Below are 23,696 nucleotides of genomic sequence, written 5' to 3'. Positions count from 1 at the left end.
AGGAGCCAACTCTAGGTTTGAAGCTTTTGAATATGGTCTAAATATTAAAGTATCTCTGCTTGTTAGAACTAATATGCTATATTTAACACAGTGAGGGTATTTGTTGAAGTGTTTCTTCTTTGATATAAACACAGCAGTAGCAGGTATTTTATTTCATGGAGAAGTTATTTTAAGATATTTTTCACACACACAAATGATTCCAGTGAACTAATTAAATTTTTTTCATTGCTTTCTCCTTTTTAGCTTTTAATTTTGAGCTAATATGAGACTTACAGAAAAGCTCTAGAAATAATAGAGCTCTCATGAACCCCCTCACCCTGTTTCTCTTAATTTTAAGATCTTATATAACCATACAGTGTTCAGAACAGTGAAATTAACATTGATGTAACACTGTTCAGGCTTCTGAGGTGGCTCAGTGGTAAAGAATCCGCCTGCCAATGCAAGAGACGGGTTCGAACCCTGTGTTGGGAAGATCCTCTGTTGAAGGAAATGGCAACCCACTCCAGTATTCTTGTCTTGGAAATCCCATGAACAGAGGAGCCTTGTGGGCTACAGGCCGTAGGATCCCAAAGAGTCAGAAACAATTTAGCAACTAAACAACAACAATGTAACACTATCTGCTAAACTACAGACTTTGTTTCAGTTTTACCCTTTTTTCCCACTAATGCTGCTTTTCTGTTCCAGGATCCCAGTTACCTTCAGTTGCTGTCTCCTTCCTCTCCTCCAATCTGTGAGTTCCTCAGTCTCTGTTTGCTTTCCTGTCCTTGACACTTTAGAAGTCCTGATCATCTTTCCCTCAGACTTGTCCCTCAGTATGGGTTCATTTGAGGTTTCCTCATTAGAGTGAGATTATTCCCTTTGGGCAATAATACCACAGAAATGACGTTATCTTTATCAGCCCATCCTATCAAAGGGTTTATGATATCAGTACATCTTCTTCCTGATGATGTTAACTTTGATCATTTGGTTTAGGTGGTGTCTGTAGGGTTTTTCACTGTAGAGTTCCTATTTTCATTTTCTGATTAATAAATTGCTGCTGCTGCTGCTGCTGCTAAGTTGCTTCAGTCGTGTCCGACTCTGTGCGACCCCATAGATGGCAGCCCACCAGGCTCCTCCGTCCCTGGGATTCTCCAGGCAAAAACACTGGAGTGGGTTGCCATTTCCTTCTCCAATGCATGAAAGTGAAAAGTGAAAGTGAAGTTGCTCAGTCGTGTCCGACTCTTCGCGACCCCATGGACTGCAGCCTAGTAGGCTCCTCCATCCATGGGATTTTCCAAGCAAGAGTACTGGGGTGAGGTGCCATTGCCTTCTCCAAATAAATATCTAGTGGGAAGATATTCTGAGATGGAGCAAGTATCCTGTTTCTCCTCAAACATACACCCACTAATTTTAATATTCATCAGTGGATACTGGATGCAATAACTATTATGCTTAACGGTGATTTTTAAATTTCACTCTTTCCTTCTCAATTTATTAAATTGGAATTCTAATGCAGGGAAGAGCCTTTGCTTCTCTGTCATTTATTTGTTTATTTAGTTTCTTACATATATTAATATGGATTCATAAATGTTTTGCTTTATTATTTGAGTTATAATCCAATACTATTATTATTTAGTATTAATTTTATTGCTCAAATTTTCCAGCTTTGGCCATCAAAAGCTCTTTTAGTTGGTTCCTGCATGCTTTCAACAGGCCCCATTCTTTCCTGAGCATTTCATTACTTTGTAGCATCACAAAATATTTCAAGTTCATCTTGTATTTTCCCTTCCCCAGGTCTGAACGGGCTTCCCAGGTGGTGCTAGTGGTAAAGAACCCGCCTGCCATTGCAGAAGACATAAGAGACACTGGTTTGGTCCCTGGGTTGGGAAGATACCCCTGGAGGAGGGCATAGCAACCCACTCCAGTATTCTTGCCTGGAGAATCCCATGGACAGAGAAGCCTGGTGGGCTGCTGTCCATAGGGTCACAAAGAGTCCGACCCAACTGAAGTGACTTAGCATGCAGGTATGAAGGGCTGAATCAGCCACTTCCCCAAGGAGCTCTAGTTCCTTCTCCTGGAGAATAAGATCTAGAAACCAAAATCTCATTGCTACTGGAATGTTGTTTCTAGGCCCTCTTAAAAAAAAAAAAAAAAAGCTGACTGGCAACTGCTTTATTTTCAGAATTCTTTTTGATACAGAAAACTAGGCTTGAAAAGACCTTAAAATCCCATCCAACTCCTTCTCTTGTGAATCTCTTCTGCAGCATAACTTCCAAGGCATTACCTCTCTGCTGTTGAAGCACCTCCCATTGTAGGAAGCTCACTACCTGACACCCAAGTCATGATGTCCTGTCGTTGCAGACTTCCAGCTACTGGAATGTTCTTCTGTGTAATGAGCTGAGATCGTGATCTCTTTCCTCTTCTCCCATTGTCTCTCTCAGAGTTGGTCCTCACTCTGAGTGGATCAAATTGTACAGAACAATCTGCTCAGCTCATTGACTGCAACCATCACATTCCCTCTGTCTTCTTTCATCTCAGCTAACCACCTCCCCAGTTACACCATGCCAGGTCTTTCTCCTGGTCTTTTCTGTAGGTGTGTATTCTGGATTGTCTGTAAGCTGTCAGGTTGACTCACTGTAGATCATGATGAGATGGCTCATCTGCCACATTTTAAACACTACCCCTGGCATGTTGGTCCTTAAGTGATTTACCATCAGGTTCTCGGTGAACACAGGTCTCTAATGCTTACCCTCCCTTTTTATCTTTGTTGTCTTCTCCTATGAGACACAGACCTTGACCCCTCATTTAAACTCAGAATTTCATACAAATATAATTTCATTTTGTAGAGGCAGTTTTCTTTCTCTTCACTTCTTAGATTGCAGAGAATGGAAGTATGGCATAATGTTTTGGCTAGAGCTGGTGAAATCTGTGATGATGGACTTGAATGCAATTAATGAGACTTTTCTGGAAAGGAAATTTTTATTGATTACAAATGTTATCTATTAAAAATCAGTTCTATTTTTCAATGCAGTGCTCACTGCATTGCACGCGGAGATGCCAAAATGACTTCCGCTCAACTTTTCCAATCACTTTATGCGCAGCTTCATCAAATGCCAGCTCCACCTCCAGGCACAGAGAATGGCATTCCTCTCTTCTACAGGTTTGTCAGGAAGTTCTCCTTCTTGAGTCTGAGCATGTATGCCTTTCATCCAGCCTCCTGAAATTTCCATTTCATACAATTACATTTGTATTTTGGTAGTATGAGTATTTTGGCAAGTGTATCCTCTTAGTTAAAGCTTCTGTTTACGGTCTTTCCCCCATTTAAATTTCCTCCTTTTCAATGTTGCAGTTTTTTTTTTTTTCTCCTACATCAGTCCCTTCCTCTTTACTTTCAGGTAACTTGGCAGCCCTTCAAGCATTCATTGTTCTCATAAATAAACATTATGTTCATTTTTGAGGAAAGATGTGAGCAACAGACACCTACTATATTACATTTCTAGGCCTGCCATAACAAAGTACCTCAAACTGGGTTGCTTAGATCAATATAAATTTACTGTCTCACAGTTCTGGAAGCTAGAACTGAAAACAGTAGGAGAGCATCTGTTCCACGCCTCTCTCCTAGCATCTGGTGGTTGCTGGCAATCCTTGGCGTTCCTTAGCTGTTGAGCACCATCCCAGTCCTCTGCCTTCACACAGTGCTCCTTCTGTCTCTTCACATAATCTTCCCTCTGTGCATGTCTCTCTTTGTGTCCAAATTTTCCATTTTTATAAAGATACCAGTCATGTTGGATTGAAGCCCACCCTAATGAGGTACTGGAGGTTGGGATTGCAACATACTCCTTTCAACATACATTTATAACACCAACCATACCCTCAGCGGGCTTCCCAGGTGGCTCAATGATAAAGAATTTGCCTGCAACGCAGGAGACCCAGGTTCAATCTCTGGGCCAGGAAGATTCCCTGGAGGAGGAAATGCCAACCCACTCCAGTATTCATGCCTGGAAAATTCCATGGACAGAGTAGCCTGGCAGGCTACAGCCCATGGGGTTTGCAAAGAGTTGGACATGACTGAGCAACTGAGCAGGCACACACCATACCCTCAAAGACTTGGAGGGTAGTGAGCAGGACCCATGAGCTTGGCTCCTAAAGTAAAGAAAAGCTGCCTTTTCAATCCTATGTAGTTCTCCTCAACATATTTATTAATCTATGTCCACTGCCAAAGGGAAACTTTTGTAGAGGTCTCACACATGAAAGCGTCCCTTGAGAATGTAAAGGGCATAGATGAGTCTTCTCTTATGCTTTCTTTAACATGAGCATAAGAGAAAGCCACCATTTTGTAATATAGGCAAACATGGAATCATTATGTTGTATGACTGAAACTAATATAATGTTTATGTCAATTATATCTTAATTTTTAAAAAAGAGAAACATCAATGGATGTGTATTAAGATGATGGAGTTAAAATTTCTTCAGCAGAGGGGTTCACTCTCTTCCAACCCCTACCTCCTGCCTCCATTTCTCTGTGGGGCACTTTCCTGCAAAATCTTGCTCCAACATGGACCATTTTCATGCTTAAGGCTAATTACTCATATGATTCCAAGTCAGCCTCCCTCCTCCATTTTACATTAAAATGTATATGTTTAAAAGGTTCTCTAAATTATCTACTAAATGCTTTAGGTTGTTATTTTTTAAGTTGGCTAATGGTTGGTTTAATGCAAAATAGAACAACATATGTACCAACTTAAGAGTAAATAACTTAGGGGAATGAGGTATTTGAGCTGATCGGATGTAATGAAAAAGAATCAGCTTCTTACCCCCACACATTCATTTTGAGTTTTCATAAGTTAAAATATAACTTGATGCAATGTGATTTTTAAATAACCTTCTTTTGAGTACTTTTCATTTATTCATTCACTTACTCAGAGTCATTCATTCATGCATTTCAGGAACTGTTCTAAGTATTGAATTGAACAAGAAAGCAAGGATGCTTTCTTTGTAGAGCTTTTAATCTCAGATGATTACAGTATAAATGCCAGAACTGAAGAAACCAAGCTTCTTTAGAAGCACAGAATAAGGCAACTGCTCTAATTTAGGAGTCAAGCAGGGCTTTCTGTGAAAAGGGAAACTGAAACTTATGAGAATTGCCAATATACTCGTTGTATTTTTCATTTTAATACTAGCAAGAAAATAAAGTTAAATCCTGCTCTAAGCATATTCTATCTGTAAAACAAGGTAGTTAATATTCCTTTTCCACACTTATATTTCTTTCTTATAAAGCTACTAATCAACAAACAAAACCCAACAACAAATAGCAAAATCCTACGAAAAGGAGGGATTTTTTTTGAGGGTGGTATTGCCAAATGGATAGGAGTAAGGAGCTTTGCAGCTTACGGACAGCCTGACCTCAAGGTCATTGACAGCCTCACCAGGTCACTGTGGACTGTGGCTCTACTCAGTGCTGAGTCCATCTGCAGTTATCAAAAGGCACCCATGTTACAGCTGCAGTTTTCTAAGAAGGCTGGTATCCTAGGTGCTGTTTCCTGCTTCCTGAACCAACACCGTCCTTTGAAGGCTCTGTTAGCTTTAATAACAAGAGCAAGGGAATGTCTGCATCAATTCATCCCCTGCATTGATCCTGGAGAAGTCCCTTGTTGCCAGTACCTTAGCCTGACCGGTGTTTTTTTAACATCTTTGTGGCAGGATAACTACCCCTAAGGGCTGATCTTTAGAGGGACCTGTGTTGCACATGGATCCCCTGTCCATTGTGTTACATTTAGTTACACAACTTCATCAAGGCATAATCCAACCTAAAGAGGTCTAAATCGAGTCCAGGTCACTGTCAAAAACATCAAAGCATTGACTTGTCACTACAGAGAAGAGGTAGCCCACTGAAAAAGAACACATCTTTCTGACTGTATTTTTAATGGCTGCCATATACTTCTGTCTTCATCTTATTTGATTAGACAGCTTGAGATCACACTCTCAACCTCATTTGCCTCAAAATCCCAATCAACAATGAGCAGAAGTAAATACTATTACTTACTTCCAAGTCTCCATTAAATGATTACTTCCAAATCTCCACTACTAAGTAATTATTTTTAAGGCTTATTTTTTTTGTTTGTTTTTCTTACTTTTTTTCTATTTTTCTCTGTCTTCTCACATTTTTATCTTGTTCATTTTCTTTCTGAATATGTGAAGTGATAGAGATATCAGTGGAAAAACTGTATTACATATGTGAGGATAAAAAGAAGTACTGGATTTGAAAATGATGTGAAAGATAAAGTGGATGATATATGTTGATATTTAATAAATATCTGTTGATTGAACTTGGAGCTCCCAATAGTTGTTCTTTCCAATACCTTAGTGGCTCCAAATGGTTTCTCTCTGTTCCTTCTTTTCATGTATTTATTTTTAATTTTTTTGCTTGCGCTGGGTCTCTGTTGCTGCACGTGGGCTTTCTCTAATTGCAGAGTGGGGACTACTCTTTGTTGTGGTATGTAGGCTCCTCACTGTGGTGGCTTCTCTCACTGGGGAGCGGAGGCTCTAGGCACACGGGCTTCAGTAGTTGCAGCACTCAGGCTCAGTAGTTATGTTGGGCAGCTTAGTTGCTCCGCAGCGTGTGGAATCTTCCTGGACCAGGGATTGAACCCATATCCCCTGCATTGGCAGGTGGATTCTTATCCACTGTTCCACTAGGGAAGTCTGTCTCTGTTCTTTCTTCTGTCTTTTCCTTTCTGAGGCAAGTTATTGAGTTGTAGAGACTACAACGCACATGTGAATCTTCTTTCCCATAGTTACTGTGGTAGTCACTTTGGATAGACACTTTGGCAATCACAAAATGTGGAGAAAATCAAACCCTTGCCCTCAAAAAAGCCAATTTCTGAAAAGGAAGGGAAGGCATTCACACAAGAAATGACATAAGCCAGTGAGACTGATACTCTAACAATGGGACCAGCATATACAAATTGATAATGACATCTTCAAAATAGGCATTTTAGGAAGCTATGCACAAAAATCTGACTGTTTTTCCTTAACTCCTTTTTTCAGAGTTCTGGATAGAACCTGCACACGTTGGTCAGAATAACCCATTAAGTGGCAAACCTCATCTTGAAGGTGTGGTTTAATTTTCAAAATCTTTCAGAGCCACTTCCAAGCAACTTGTATAACCAAGCTAAGAAATGCTATGTTGGGCAAAAACAAGGTGTGCCTATTTTTCAATAATGAGATGGAATTTTTGCATATTTATAACCTACCTCTGAAGACAGTTGTAGCTAAAAGGATATGTGTCCCAAATGCCGGAGCTGAGCAATGCCGGAAATAATTATAAACCACCCCAAGGAAACTGCTTGGAACATGTGCACTCTTTTTGATGGGTAAACGCCAATATATTTAATGAGGTAGTCTCAATCTTAAAGTCCTATTTACTCTCATGTACCAACAGCAATATTCTAGAGCATGTTTAAGCACATAGATTTACTTATTGAGGTGTGGCTATAAAGAAATAACATGTTTTTCATGTATGACTTATATATCACTCATCCATATAAACATTCACATACTTGGCAGGGAAAGCGTGTATTGATGGATTATGTCCAGATTCAGAACATACCTGCTCTGAAAGAGCAGGGCCTTCTGTGTGTTTCTGTCTTCCAGTGCACCTTAGTAACTGGATTTTCTATTTCTAGTAGGTGCCTGGTAATGAGGTTGAATGAATGATATGACTAAGTATACTTCCACCAGAAAAAGATTCAGTGAAGGAGAAATACTCAGGTTTTCCTCATTGAATTTCTTACATAGCTCCTTAGAAGCAATTTTCAGTAACATGCAAACTTTATAATGATTGTGCAATCTCTTCTTCCCACAACACTGTTCTTTGGAGCATTCCCTAAAGGCAGCAAGTGAGTATCCTAGCAGAGAGATCTCTGTTGTCCTAAGAACACTTGGACTCAATCACCCTCCGAATGGCTGAATAACCGCAGGCAAGTTGGTCAGCCTCTCTGGGCCTTTATTCAGCTGTGAAAGGAGAATAGTAACCATGGAGGACAACGTTTTTGTTGTTTCATCACTAAGTCGTGTCCAGCTCTTTGCGATCCCTTGGACAGTAGCCCACCAGGCTCCTCTGTCCATGGAATTCTCCAGGCAAGAATACTGGAGTGGATTGCCATTTCCTCCTTCAATCGATCTTCCTGACTCAGGGATAGACTCTGTGTCTCCTGCATTGGCAGGTGGGTTCTTTACCATGGAGCCACCAGGGAAGCACATGAAGGACAAGGCTGAGCTAATAATTACTGAGTTCTTTCTTTGTACCAGGCACTATCTTAGGAACCTTATTTAATCATCCCAGCAGGCCTGTGAGGCAGATAATAATATTGTTTCGTTTTACAAATGAGGAAATTGAGTGCAGAGGCTGAATAACTTACTTCAGGGCACACAGCTTAGGTAAGCAGAGAGCAGGGAGCAGGTGTCAGTGTGGCTCTAGAACTCTTGTTCTTATGACTTCTCTCTGACCTACTTACATAAACAATTATTAGAAGCCAATGAGATAGAGCAGGTGGCCGTGCCCTGTATAACAATGAGCAGTCCTATTATAGACAAAGAAGAGGCCGTACTAAAGCACAACAGCAAATGGGCTAAGCGGTAATAGGGAAATAGTAGCAGAATTGGTAGAGAAAGATAATCGAGGAACTAATGTTAACTCCAAACCGTACTCTCTCATTCATAGAAGACAGTTAAGTATATTTTCTCAGGTAAATAGTTCCTGCATCACGCTTTCAGTGTTGGTTAGACGACTCACTTTTTAAGAGCACTTGAAATATAATTGCAGTGGCTGGGGAAGGAGGAAAGAAGAGTTCATGTTTTTCAGGAGAAATAATTTAAAACTTAAGACCAAAGAAAATATGCCTTTCCTTTTAGCGTGATGAAGTTAGAACAATACTTCATCTACTGGAAGGCAGAGACACTGCTTAGCTCTCCTTTGGTGGAGGTTGGGATGAGATATTTACAGCTTTGCTTCCTGAAATTGATTAATCGCCCTCTGGTGCCATTTTGTACATCAACTCTTCTTAACCCCATTTCCCACAACAGAAAACTCAGTCAGGTGATTTTTTTCTCTTCTTTTGGTCTTACAAGGTAGTCAAGTATTTTCCTATTTTGAAAGACATTTACAGTATGTGGCAACCACTTGCCATGAGCTGCTCTTCCTTCATTAAAAGTATGTTGAGTATCCCCTGTGTACACTGCAAGTTTCCCGGGGTTGTTTCAAGCTGTCAAGGTTTGGTAGTTCACACTGTATCACCCTCGTTCCGATGTTCATATGAACCTGGCTCCTGCTCTGTCTTCATGACGTATGTGAGCCAAGCAGTCCCTGGTTCATTCAGTTCAAAAGTACTTGCCAGGCACTGGGAATACAAAGGGTCTTGTAAGACATGGTGCCCTGTGTCAAACAGCTCAGAGCCTGGTGATTGCTTCACTGCTTCAGCTGCAGAAAGACAGATGGGGCTGGAGACTTTCTCAGGGCCGAGCTGGGCAGGGCTTCCTCAATGCTGAGGTTCCCAAGTTAATGAGCCTGTGAAACTTGAATGGCCCCAAGGGGAAGTCCCCAGAAGTGGCCACATTTGACTATTCAGCCTCTTACAGTCTGGTGGTTTTCCTCAGGAGTGCATGAATATATTGTCCATAAAGGGTAAGTCAGAAAGTCTCAGCCCCAGAAGAGAGAGGTTTGGGTAACCATGAGACCAGTTACCCTCCATGAGTTCACACTGAAAACCTCGCCATTTTTAACTGGTGTTCATCGAGTACTAATTTATGCATTGATTTTTTCCCACAGTGTAATGAAATAGAAATACCTTTTACTGTCAGGCATATGATTGAAACTGCAACATATTTAGACAGTGACCTTAGTATTATCTTTGAGGCCATTAGGAAAATGTCGTACTATTTCATTACACTTACAGAAAGGTAACTATAAGATAACTCTTGGAACTAATACAGCAGCCACACTTCGTAAAACTCCACTAATGAACTTGTCAAAGACTTACCCATTTCAAATGCCATTTATCTATTCTCTTTCTACTCAAGGACCCAAGAGGAGACAAAGGACCTTTTCTTTATGGTGCTATAACATAGGTGAAGCTGGGCTAGAAGGCTTTCCCAAAGGCCAAGATATAATGAGAGGAAAATAAACACAAAGAGGGAACACAAGTCTAAATGACATGACTTACAAGCCAGAGCTAACTCATCATTACTTGGGAGATCATTAAGTGGGTCCTCCTTGCTGACCCCTCACAGCTCTGTTAGGGTAGTAAGCCATCTTTTCTGTTGTTGTTCATTGGTCCATTCACACTCCATTTATAGGCTGTATTCCCTGTGTTGTACAATATATCCTTGTAGCTTATCTTATACGTAATAGTTTGTGCTTCTTAATTCTCTTCCCCTGTATTGCCCTTCCTCCCTCCCCACTGATAACCGCTAGTTTGCAGAAGCCGTCTTAATTACCCTTAATCCAAGGGGACCCCGCCTCAAGTCTCCCTCCCATTGCCCAACATTCACACCCCCATCAGGGAAGCTCAAAGGGAGCCCAAAATTCTGGTCCCTTTCTGAGGTCTTCTGAATTTCACTTTCTCTCGAAAGAAATGCCTCCTCCCCAGTGACTGTCATCAGAAATGCCCACTCCCTTTTAGGGTATACCATGCATACTCTCCACAATATCACAACACAATCATGTCATTAGAATAGCACAGGCCAGTATTCATTGAATGGAGGCATACAAGGGAAAATAAGGCGTCTTCTAGTTCCAAAAGATATTTAGGGAGAGAGTACCAAAATTATAAAGGGTATAAAACGCTAAGCAAGTTAGGGGTTTGCAGGTAATTTGCTGTGACTAGTGAATGTAGTGCATTTGGCTGAATACCGTAAGGAGAGGCCAGACCAGGCTGTGGAGACCCTTGTACCAAACCAAGGTTGTAGTGGTACAGCACTCCCAGAAATAAAATTATGTGTACCAATCCAAAACCTTTGTGATTTTGATTGTGATATTAAATAGAAGGACTTTCAGAAGTTCGGATCTGTACTCACAGGCCATAAATCTATGTGAACAAAAGTGCTTTTGTAACTCACAGATCGGCACATGACTCCTGATATCAATGTGGGTATGACATATTTTCACTTGGATGTTGACTAAATTATCTTATCAGTACTGGCAGGTTAAGACAATGACTTATCTCAGTTGGAACATTTATTCAGGAGTGTTTTCTTTATGTTTTTCCAAACTGGAAACAAATAGTACCTACGACTTTGTAAAGATGAAAACACCACGAGGAAATACTGGTTATCGATTGTGCTTTTTTTTTAATGTGCTATTTCTCCCCCTCAGAAACAAGTACTAATTCTATTTTCCATCATTCTTTTGCATCATCAAAAAGGCTGCTACTGCTGCTGCTGCTGCTAAGTCGCTTCAGTCGTATCCGACTCTATGAGACCCCAGAGACGGCAGCCCACCAGGCTCCGCCGTCCCTGAGATTCTCCAGGCAAGAACACTGGAGTGGGTTGCCATTTCCTTCTCCAATGCAGGAAAGGAAAAGTGAAAGTGAAGTCGCTCAGTCGTGTCCGACTCCTAGCGACCCCATGGACTGCAGCCTACTAGGCTCCTTCATCCATGGGATTTTCCAAGCAAGAGTACTGGAGTGGGTTGCCATTGCCTTCTCCTCAAAAGGGCAAATATTCCTGAATAAATCCTCATCTGTTGATGTAGCTTACACCCGATAAGACTCTCATAGCTCTGATTCATCACAGATTCCTGTTGTTTCTGCACTGAAAATAGAGCTCCAAGCTGTTGCCACCCCACTTTCCATATCCACAGCCAGCGTCTTGGTGCCAGCTCAGCCATCCTCACTGGGGTTGCTACAGTTGTGGTCTCACCCGTTTCTCCAGGTCTATTCTTGCCCTCATTCAATCTTTTCTCCTCTCAATAGTGAAGTAATCCGTTTGAGATACAAATAGGCTCTTGACTTCCCCTGCCTAAAAGGCATCAGTGCTTTTCTGCTGTATTTCAATTATATCCCAACTTCCTGTCCAGTGTTTACAAAGACAGGGGCGGTGGTGGAGGATCTAGCCCCTTTGAACTTCAATCACAACATGGCCAGTAGCCTTCACTTTTTCCAGCCACACTGACCTTTTGACTGTTCCACGGGCACGGTATTTTTGGATTGGCATTTCCCCACCTCTGGAGTCTGCCTGGAGCACTGCCCTCCCACCTCACAGCTGACTCTTAAGCCCCTATCTAAGTAGGTTCTGTGACCCACTACTCCAACCTTATTCTCTTCCATAGCTGGGTCACCACGTGCTTGTCTGATTTTTGACTTGTCAATGGTGTCTCTCTTCCCACTAGTCTGGGATCTCCACAAGGGCAGAAACATACCTGCTTATTCATCATTATGTATCCACATGGTGGCAGCTGTATTAGTTTCCCGGAGCTGCCATGACAAAGTACCATGAACTGGACGGCTTAAAACAACAGAAATGTATTCTCTCACAGTTCTGAAAGCTACAAATATGAAACCAAGGGGCTGGCAGTGCCATGCCCCTCTAAAGCTTCTGAGAGAAGCTCCTTCTTCACTTTGCCTAGCTTCTGGTAGTAGCCAGGCTTCTTGACTTACAGATGTATCACTCTAATCTTCCATCTTCAAGTGGTGTATCCCTATGTCTTCAGATTTTTTGTTGTTGTTGTTATTTTAGGGCTGTCCCTGGGGGTCATGCTTTGATTTATTGACTAGAGGATATCCAAAACTGATATCTTTTCTGCCTAGGAAATCTAAAAGATAATGTCAATCCAAATGAATCTAAAGGACTAAAAGCTAGGATAGTCTTCCCCCAGAAATAGTGTACCAAACAGCAACATCCATTTTAAAATGTATTTCTATTAAAGGTGTTTACTACTCTGAATCCTTATTAGTGTATTTAATGGATTGGCTTAAAAGTTCATGATAAGATGTTGTGGAAGACACCAAATGAACTTTTTGGCCAACTCAATATAATGTTTTTTACAGAGCATTTATATTTTTTAAAAAATTCAACAAATTGTTGCTGTAACCCTCACTTGTAATTAAAAGTCTAAGAAGTTTTCATTCTTCTCATTGGTTTTTAAAAATTTTTCATAAAGATGAAATGAAACTACTAAATAGAACATTTTTCAAGATTGTGACTGCAGTAGTCCTTTATAACATCATGGAAATGAAGGGAACCATTTTTTTCCTTCCTCCATTTAACTTGTGTTTTAAGTGATTAATTTCTCTAAGTTTTAGACTCTTTGTTGTATTAGCTATCTAGTGCTGTGTAACAAGCTACCTCAAAACTTAGCAGCTTAAAGCAACAAATATTATCTCTCAGTTTCTGTGGGTCAGGAGTCCAGTAATGGCTTATCTGGTGGTTCTGGCTCAGGGTCTTTCACAAGAGTATAGTCAAGAGTATATATGAGAGTACAGATGGCTGAGGCTGTAGTCATCTGAAAGCTTGACTGGGACTGGAGGATCCACTTCTAAGCTCACTAATGTGCCTTTTTTTTTAAATATAAATTTATTTATTTTAATTGGAGGTTAATTACTTTACAGTATTGGTTTTGCCATACATCAACATGAATCCGCCACAGGTGTACACGTGTCCCCCATCCTGAACCCCCCTCCCTCCACCCACCCATACCCTCCCTCTGGGTTGTCCCAGTGCACCAGCCCCAAGCAACCAGTATCATGCATAGAACTAGGACTGGTGATTCGTTTCATATATGATATTATACATGTTTCAATGCAATTCTCCCAAATCATCCCACCCTCTCCCTCTCCCACAGAGTCCAAAAGACTGTTCTATACATCTGTGTCTCTTTTGCTGTCTCGCATATAGGGTTATCATTACCATCTTTCTAAATTCCATATATATGTGTTAGTATACTGTATTGGTGTTTTTCTTTCTGGCTTACTTCACTCTGTATAATAGGCTCCAGTTTCATCCACCTCATTAGAGCTGATTCAAATGTATTCTTTTTAATGGCTGAGCAATACTCCATTGTGTATATGTACCACAGCTTTCTTATCCATTCATCTGCTGATGGACATCTAGGTTGCATCCATGTCCTGGCTATTATAAACAGTGCTGCGATGAACATTGGGGTACACGTGTCTCTTTCAATTCTGATTTCCTCAGTGTGTATGCCCAGCAGTGGGATTGCTGGATCATAAGGCAGTTCTATTTCCAGTTTTTTAAGGAATCTCCACACTGTTCTCCATAGTGGCTGTACTAGTTTGCATTCCCACCAACAGTGTAAGAGGGATCCCTTTTCTCCACACCCTCTCCAGCATTTATTGCTTGTAGACTTTTGGATTGCAGCCATTCTGACTGGCATGAAATGGTACCTCATAGTGGTTTTGATTTGCATTTCTCTGATAATGAGTGATATGGAGCATCTTTTCATGTGTTTGTGGCAAGAAACTTCATTCAATTCTTCAACATATCTTGGAGGCCTGTTACTTGCCACAAGGTCCTCTGTGGAGAACTGTTCACAAAAAGACGACTGACCTTTCCTAGAGTAAATAATCCAAAAGAGAGAAGGCAAGATGCCAGCCACAGTATCTTTTATAACCTAATATTGGAAATGATGTACTCTCACTTCTGTCATACTCTATTGGTTACATAGACCAACCCAGCTACAGTGTGAGAGGGGAATATGCAGGCTGTGAATGCCAGGAAGAGGGGATTACTGAAGGTCATCTTGGAGACTGGCCAGCAAAATTGTGGCAATACACATGATTTATCCATAATGTAAACTTGCAAAGAGGTTCACAACATTTATAATGAAATATGTTTTATTTTCAAAAAATAGAATGGTATGGTGAGAAAAGTGTTTAGTGTTTTGATATTGTTGTCACATTATTAATTCTCTGTATTTAACCAATTATTACTTTTATTTAAACTATTAAAATATTTATTTTTTAATCATTTTTCTACAGTAGATTTCTAGAAATTAATCCTTTAGGATACAGAGTTTGTAACATTTTGATAATTGATATAGCATTTTAAGCTTCCCTGGTGGCTCAGTCAGTAAAGAATCTGCCTGCTATGCAGGAGACCTGGGTTTGATCCTTGGTTCAGGAAGTTCCTCTGGAAAAGGAAATGGCAACACACTCCAGTATTCTTGCCTGGAAAATCCCTTGGACAGAGGAGCCTGGCAGGCTACAGTCCATGAGGTCACAAAGAGTCAGACACAGCTGAGCAAATAAACCACCACTTAGCAGTTCTAGAGGATCACTTAAACAGTTACAAAACTCTAATCAAAATTTCTGTTGCATCGTTGAACATTAATGACTGACAACACATTTCAGGGGGTAATTTATTTCAGAAAAGCAAGGTGGTTTAAAACAATCATTTTATTATTTCTCACGGTTTGATGATTAACTAGGACTCAGCTGGATGGTTCTTCTGCTGGCCTCTCTCAAAGTCTCTCACGCAGCTTTAGTCTGAGGCAAATGGGGCTACAGTGTCCACAGTGGCTTCATTCTGGCTCCTTGGCTGGAAAGCTGGGCTCAGCTGGGACGCTAGGACAGCTGGACATCTCCCTTGTCATATGGCCTCTCGACATGGTTTGTCCAGCAGAGTAGCCCACATTTTACATTGCAGTAAAAAGCCCACATTTACATTGCAGGGCTTTCAAACGAGCAAAAGTGAAAGCTCACAGGCCTTGTTAAGGCTCAGTCTCAGAATCACTTCTGTTGGTTAAAGAGGGTCATGAAGTCAGGTCGGGCTGGAAGGAAATTCACAGAGCACAAGTACTGGAAGGTACTGCTTCTTGGGGTCTGTATCTAGAGACCAGCCACCACAGGTTAGGTCTTCCTTTCTCTCCACTAACCCTCAATTCCTCTCTGCTCCTTTTTCAGTTCCCTGTGTCTCTGGTGATCTGCCTAAACCTACAAATGTCGCCTTCATATCCATAAACATGAAGAATATCCTACAGTGGAACCCCCCAGAGGGCTTACAAGGCATGGAAGTTAGTTATACTGTGCAGTATTTCATGTAAGTCTATTCTTTTCCTTCAGTTTATTTATAAAAGCAAGACTTAGAATCCTATGCAAAGATTAACAAACCATCTATTCTATTAAATGAGTGTTTGAAGAAAAAGAGAGATTTTAGATATTTCCTGTTAAATTATCTTGTTATGTTTTGTTAGATTACATTAGACAATAATTTCTTCATGTAAACAGAGTGTTGAGTGCTTAGGCAAGAGAGGAAATATTTAAATGAAGAAAAGAAGTTGATCAAATGTTATTCTGTGGCTGAGCAAACAAGGAGATCCATCACCTCTGAAACATGTAAACTTATTAGAATTACAGGGTATTTTTAAGTGAAACAGTACAGAATTCTGTACAACTCATGGTTTTTATTAAAGATAGTAATGAATGGACATTTCCACTTTTCACCTCTCCCTCAAAACTCATGACAAACAAGAAAGAATGCAAAATGATGAGCGAGTGTGGGGTAGATTGTCACTCCCATACCATTTACCTAGTATTTAATAAAGAACTGCTCCCTTCAAAGAGTAATTGTCCCAAAGAATCCAGCAGCCTATCCCTAATTACTGAAAGGGAGAAAGAAAAAAAAATGAGCATAAGTTAAAAGTTCCTGAAAGCTTTCTTGTGGAAATAGAAAGAAAATTCAGACAAGTAATTGTCTGTAGTTTGAGTCTATAAACAACATGGTCTCTAATGGTAAATGTCAAAGAAGAGATAAACAGTCAAAAAGAAGATTCTAAGACTCCAAGAGGAAGAACTTTTTTTAAAAGCAAGATGGCAGAACTTAGGAAGAAGATAGAAAATAAAAATGTTTTATGGAGATGAAAAATCTATTATAGCTGATAGCAATAATTGAACAGGTAATAATAACTGTCTGGAATTGCATATTGTAAATGCAAGCTCTGACTAGGAAAATTTAATAAAAATAATAGGAAGACATCCTGGTGAAGTTATTGAACTTTGAAAAAATGACATGATTTATAACCATCATAGTAAAAGCAATGATTTCTATCTGCAACACTCAGCTGATGGCAGTGATACATCTTCTGAGGGAAATATAGTTGTGACCTAAGACTCCTACCAAGTTCAACAAATGTATTTTCAAGCAGGTGGAACTTGGGATATCGCTCCACTGAAACTTTCTTGCAGAGGGTTTGGAAGGGAAACACTAACTAAAGAGGATCTCCAACTGAAAGAGATAAAATGAACCTAAAGAACCTTAATAATGACAAGATTATGGCAAAAAAGATGAGTAGCATGCATTGAAACCACCTAAATGTAGAACTAAGACTAAACAGTAATGAGAAATGTGGTTACAGAACTTTCTTTGAATGTTTGGACTTAATAATATAGCAAATCATAAGGTGGGGAAAGACTGTACGTGTACTGACTTTTATAGCACCAAGGTATTATATGTGATCCAAAATGAAAATGTTATCATTTGAATAACTAAACTTTCAATATCTTTCATATATGATTTTCTTAATTTAAACTATCTTATTAAAAGATATTAAGAACAAATATCTTGTGGTGATGAAACATTTGAACTGCAGTGATTCATTTCAGTTTAATTTCTTTCTCATTAAAGTTCAAATCAAATTAAATTTACTATTTTTATTAAAATCATAAGTATGGCATAATCGAGTTTTTGTCTATGTATTCAATTATTGAATCCTTCTTCTGGATACATATAAGCACAGTGAGATGTACAGAATCACACGTACCAAATGCTTTGGGGTAATGGGCTTCAGGGTAATTTATTTATCTCTCCATTATACTTTTTTCATTGTGTGAGTTTAAAAAATGTACCATATTTACAAATAAAAACAATAATGTCGTTTTTGTCTTTGAAAAAAAATATTCTGACCATTAAAGGTAGCAGAAGACTTTGGCTGCTATTCACAATGACCTCATTTATCTGGAACCTCATGCTCATTGCCATTGAGTTTCTCAGGAACCAGTATTTTAGGGAAGAGGCATCACTCTGTCAAGAGAAATGGCTCATGAGTGTGCCCTTGCCTCGTTTTCCAATAGGTGGAGCAAGGAGCTTGCTCTTTTCTTCATGTGTTTGTGTGATTCACAAAAGGATTTTTTAAAAAAGAGAGTCATCACTGCTCTGAGAGCAGATAATTTAGATTATTTGCATTTCAAAAAAGAATATTTGAAAATAAACTTTCCATTTTGGAGTTCTTACAGCCCCTGTACATGTGGATGGTGGGCAGGAATACAGGGCTGTGTGTGTCACCAACAGATTCCACGCTCGGTTCCGAAGGCAAACAGTCCTGGGTTCACAGCCAGGCTGTGGACCTGGCTGGTTATAGATTATATGTTTTTACTTTTGAGTGAAGCTTGTTTCCAAGTAAAAGATGAAATTTTAGCAAAAGTTTAAACTATATCTACGCGAGGAATTTAATGCAGAAAATATAGTGTAGCATTAAAAGCACAAATTTTAGCCTCAGAGAAAGTGGTTCAAATCCGCTATGCCTGTTCCTAGTCAGACTAACTTGAGCAGCTCCATTAACATCACTGAGCCTCGATTTCCTCATCTGTAAAATGGGATGAATACAATGGTACCCACCTCCAAGGGTTATTATGACAATTAAATGAGATAAAGCTTTCATATCCTAAGCACGCATCCATGCTTAATGGCACTTGATAAATGTTTCCTGCTGTTACCAGAAAGCAGTCGGAGACCACCTAGAGCCCCACATGACTTTTGGGCATGGATAAACATCATTGGTGTAGCATTTATTGTGGGATTCATGTATATCAGCTTGTCAAACTTACAAAGCATTATATCCAGAACTTGGTCAAGAGTATTTCTCCTTCAACACCTATCATGGGATGCTGCACTGGCCTTGGCAGAGTCAGGAAGTTTGAGGAGAAAGGGTCACATAGGCGATGGCAGTATTTTTCTAGCCACTAGTCAAGACCTGTTGGTGAGCCATGAAATCAATTTTGAGGGACATAACTAGCATGCCAAGGTTTAGGATGGTGTGGAGGGGATTAGAGTAATAAAATAACTGAGTGCCTGGCATGTAGTAAAGTTGTATGATCTTATAAAACCTTTGTTTTAGTATATGAGATATATGTATGAACTGTGTCACAGTGTGAAATGTATTTCTTTCTGTGGCTCACCATCACAGAAGGTGACAAAAGTGTGCAAGCCCCTTGGCATGGTGATTACTTGAATTGTAGAAATTGGTCAACAAACTCTTATTTCTTTTTATCTTTTTCAAGATTTTTTTTTATGTGAACCGTTTTTGAAGTCTTTATTGATTTTTTACAATATTGCTTCTGTCTTATGTTTTGGCTTTTTGGCCAAAGCATGTGGGATCTTAGTTCCCCAACCAGGGATCAGACTCACACCCCTTGCATTGGAAGACAAAGTGTTAACCACTGGACAGCCAGTAATGTCCCTAGATCTAACTACATTTTTAGTGTTTTCTGGTAACTATGGTACTTAGGAAACAGGAGATGTTTACTTTCAGGACTCTGTTGCCATATTCTGAAAAGGGAAGATACCCTTAGGCTTTGGCAACACTTGATAAAGTTGGCAATTTCTCCTCCTCAACACATAGTCTTCCCTTGACTTTTGTGATGTCTGTTTTTCTTTTTCCTTCTCCCTCTTTAGCTGCTATTTCTGAGGATACTTTGTATCTCACCTTTAAAAGTTGATGCTCCTGAAAGTTTATCCTAGGCTTTTCTTTGTCTCCATGGATAATTTCATTCATGCCCGTGCCTTCAATGAGCAGCTTTATGTCACTGATTTCAAAATCCCTACCTCCCACGCACACCTTTCTGCTGAGCTCCAGCTCCTTCCGGGCACCTGCATTCAGATACCTTTCACACATATCTTAAGCTCAACGTGTCAAAAACTGAACTCGTCTTTCCTTCCTCCCCGTCCCCCACTCCCCATTTCTCAAACCCACTCTTCCACATTCCTGATCTGGATAAATGTTACCACCATTCTACCTATCTATCCTGGACAGAAAGAGATGTAATGCTTAACACCTTCTTTTCCATCATCTTTTATGTGCACTCAGTCACCAAGTCTTGTCTCCTAATATTTCTTACTTTTGCCCTGTCGTTCATTCCACTGTCACCATACTTGTACAATCCACCTACATATTCCTCCGGGACCACTGCAGCATTCTCTTCAACTGTTCCCCAGTCTGACACTCATGACCGATCACGTTCTCTCCGCTACCACTAGAGTTAATAGCCCGACACACGTAATAGCCCAACATGCCTGCTTTAATCCTTTCAGTAGCCTCTCTTGCAACCCTGTCTCTTACACTTGGCTCATCCCATGTCTCTTAAACTCTCAATACCTCAGTTTCTCCCACCTGAAAAGTGCTAGAAATATCCCCCCTCCCTATTTGCTGTGTTATGTTTTTGATAAAGGAGAGGAAAAATCTATATAAACAACCTAGTCTGTATCATCATTATCACTATGATCATCGAAAATGCAGATTTGGAAATGAACTCCAACCTAGTGAATTTTCCCTAGAACCCTTGAAGGCAAGTATATTTTTAAATTTTATGAAAATGTCAAGAAGAATTTCTAAGAAAAAAAGTAATTTTTCTTAAAACATCCCATCCAAAACAAACAAACAAAAAATATCCATCAAACTGACCTTGGTATGCATGTGGGCTGTAAACTTACATAGAAAAATTGATCACACAATCTGTAAAATTTATACTGTAGCCCAAGAATAATAATAAAATACATGCTTTCAAATGTACTATCCACATTATAATTCACAGAAAGGAAAGATGATTACAGAAACTCTGACTCATGCTCCTGACAGCTAATGAAAAAAATTGCTAGCAGCAAAAGTAGATTCTTTTTTATCTCAGTGACAGGCACTTTTGTTGTTTTGAAGAGAAGGTCTTAAGTTCCATTCAGTTTTATATAATGACTGTTTTTGTTTCCTATTGTAAAGCATGGAGAGCACCTCATTGTTGATTCACAGTTTTCTTCTCAGCAGATATGGGCAAAAGAAATGGCTGAATAAATCTGAATGCAGAAATATCAGTAGGACCTACTGTGACCTCTCTGCTGAAACTTCTGACTATGAACATCAATATTATGCTAAAGTTAAGGCCATGTGGGGAACAAATTGTTCCAAATGGGTAGAAACTGGACGATTCTATCCTTTCTTAGAAAGTAAGTAGCGCAGTTGTGTATTAAATAAGTATCAAGTTCATCTAACCTAATGTAACAATCTCTGCCTCATACAAAGCCTCTTCCAAATCCCAGTGCTCTGCTTGGCTCTCTTCTGCGCTCTGTCCATTAGGTGGAGTGACTGGCCCAATACTGGGTACTTCACCTTACTGTATCTCAGAGCCTCATCTTCAGAAAAAAAGGTTTGACCAAGTGTCTCTCAAATTGCTCCCCGATCCAGAATTGACACTAGAGGCCAAACTGTCAAATTTTGATTTTGTTTTATTGCTCAATTGAGACTGTATAATTTCAGGAACAACTGACAGATTTATCTTAATGTTGCGGTTTTAGAAACTATTTGACTATTTTAGTCGCCCACAGGGTGACTAAAGATTGTTTTCAGGAGGGAGGTTCAAGAGGGAGGGATATATGTGTACCTATGGCTGATTCACATTGTTGTACAGCAGAAACTAACACAACATGGTAAAGCAATTATCCTCTAATTAAAAATAAGTTTAACAAAAGACTGTTCTGATCACCAAACTAAGTCTCTGCTTGTTATAAACTCGATAGAGTGATGACGTAATTTCTAGGTATAAATCAGAATGAGGCAACATCTTCCTGGTATTTGCTTTTTAAATTTTTCCATCCCCAATCTAAGACTGATTCGGCCATAGAGGACCCACTCAGAGCTGCCAGGATGACATTTACAAGCGCTCCCTGAGTTCTGGAGCTGGCACCTTTCCCTTGCTGCCCTTCTAGATCAGAAGTCAGCAAACCAGAGCCTCAGACTAAATACAGCACCCTACTCGTTTCTATTTTTCTACAGGACAAGAATGGTGTTTACATTTATATAAATAATAGTTGCAACAGAGATCACGTGGCCTGCAAAGCCTAAAATACGACCTGTACCTTTGTGATAAAAGTTTGCTAATCTCTGTTCTAGATCATTCTCCCAAGGTTACATCCCCAAAGGTCTTTAGCAGTGCTTCATTTCTCCACTGCTGATCTTTACAAACACATCAAATCTGATTAATGTTATTTATCACATTATAATGTCAGGTCATAGTAGTGTTGCAAATACGTTTAATTGTATTTACTATCCTCTAGTACTGTTTATCTAAGTAACTAGGAACTGCATGTGACTAAGTAAATCAGCTGCTTTAACACTGTATCAGAGTCTGTGACTTGATTATTTCAAAATTTGGTATAACTTGGGTCTAGGTGAGTATTCTGAGGCACTTCAAATAAGAAGATGGGGTTTAGAGCTTTGATCCCAGTAGAATTATACTGTAGCTTCATCCAAGGTGTTTTCTACATCTGAACATGATAATTCCCTCTCCCCTCCCCTTTAAGCACAAATTGGCCCACCAGAGGTTGCTTTGACTACTGATGAGAAATCCATTTCTATTGTTCTGACGGCTCCAAAGAAGTGGAAGAAAAATCCAGAAGAAAGCTCTATTTCCATGCAACAAATATACTCTAATCTGAAGTATAATGTGTCTATATATAATACTAAATCCAATAGAACGGTAAGCCTGAAATGGAATGGGGACCTGTAATCTGTGTCACTTTCTGAACCTAATGCTGGAACATGCAGCCCTGATTCTAAAATTCCCAGCATGTGAATCTGGAAAAGTGTGTTACTCAAAAGTGATGCCTTGCAGGATACAGATGAAGGTGATGCATAGAAATTTAAAGAGCTACCTTCAGATTTTCCTTACAGAAAGTATCTGCTATGATGTTGTTGCTGTCATGTAGAGCAATTGTCCACCTCACTTTGATGGAGAGTTTCTGCTTGCTTAACATCTGCCAGTCACTCTCCGAGAAAGAAAAAAATATTAGGAAGAACACAGGACAAAGCTGAATAAGAAATCCCTCCTATGTCATTATTTAGAGTTGTTCCCACAATTTGTTCAGTTCCTGACGACATCCTGCCAAGCTTAAGGGAAAAGTTATTTTAAAGCTGTTGCTAAAAAGAAAACTCATAGTGATAGTTAAGGACTTACTGGTACCTCCATCTTTTATTTCTTTCTGTCATTGTTTGTCTGGGGGTTGCTGGAAATTTTTGGCTCTAACTGTGTTTGCAATTCCCTATCCTAGTGGTCCCAGTGTGTGACAAACCACACTCTGGTGTTCAGCTGGCTGGAGCCGGGCACTCTGTACTGTGTACTCGTGGAGTCCTTTGTCCCAGGCCCTCCTCGCCTCACTCACCCTTCTGAGAGGCAGTGTGTCAGTACTCTAGAAGGTAAGCTTTGAAAATCTCATCTGATCTAAGGAAGGAAATCTGGTAAAACTAGAAGGAAGTATGGCAGTATAGACAAGGTTTTGACAAATCCATGTCTACCAGAAACAGGCTGAAGCGAAGACAGAAACAACCATCCCCAGACAGCCTGGGACTCTGCCTCTGAACTTGACTCACAGTGTTTTCACGTCCTGGGGAATTCTCAGTACAGGTCCTGGCATCCACTGCCAATATCACTCTGCCTTGCAGAAAT

At 39.9% G+C, this 23,696-nt stretch overlaps 1 protein-coding gene across 6 annotated transcripts in view; it reads left to right on the top strand.

The window, feature by feature from the left end:
* IL20RA (interleukin 20 receptor subunit alpha) overlaps positions 1-23,696 on the top strand; it is a 33,209-nt gene that overhangs the window by 2,437 nt on the left and 7,076 nt on the right. For 2 of the 6 annotated variants that reach the window (XM_061428104.1, XM_061428100.1), the window contains exons 2-6: positions 685-730; positions 15,897-16,032; positions 21,023-21,201; positions 22,555-22,730; positions 23,302-23,446. In XM_061428104.1, the coding sequence (XP_061284088.1) occupies positions 15,956-16,032; positions 21,023-21,201; positions 22,555-22,730; positions 23,302-23,446 (577 nt within the window). In that variant the 5' untranslated portion in view covers positions 685-730; positions 15,897-15,955. Of the gene's footprint in view, positions 1-684; positions 731-8,464; positions 8,727-15,261; positions 15,348-15,659; positions 15,799-15,896; positions 16,033-21,022; positions 21,202-22,554; positions 22,731-23,301; positions 23,447-23,696 lie in introns of those variants that run through there. The other 4 variants (XM_061428102.1, XM_061428103.1, XM_061428101.1 and 1 more) reach the window with 4 other exon arrangements.

The sequence above is a fragment of the Bos javanicus genome, chromosome 9 (genome assembly GCF_032452875.1).
Source record: "Bos javanicus breed banteng chromosome 9, ARS-OSU_banteng_1.0, whole genome shotgun sequence".
Classification (NCBI taxonomy): Eukaryota; Metazoa; Chordata; class Mammalia; order Artiodactyla; family Bovidae; genus Bos; species Bos javanicus.
This window is presented reverse-complemented; position numbering and strand designations above follow the sequence as displayed.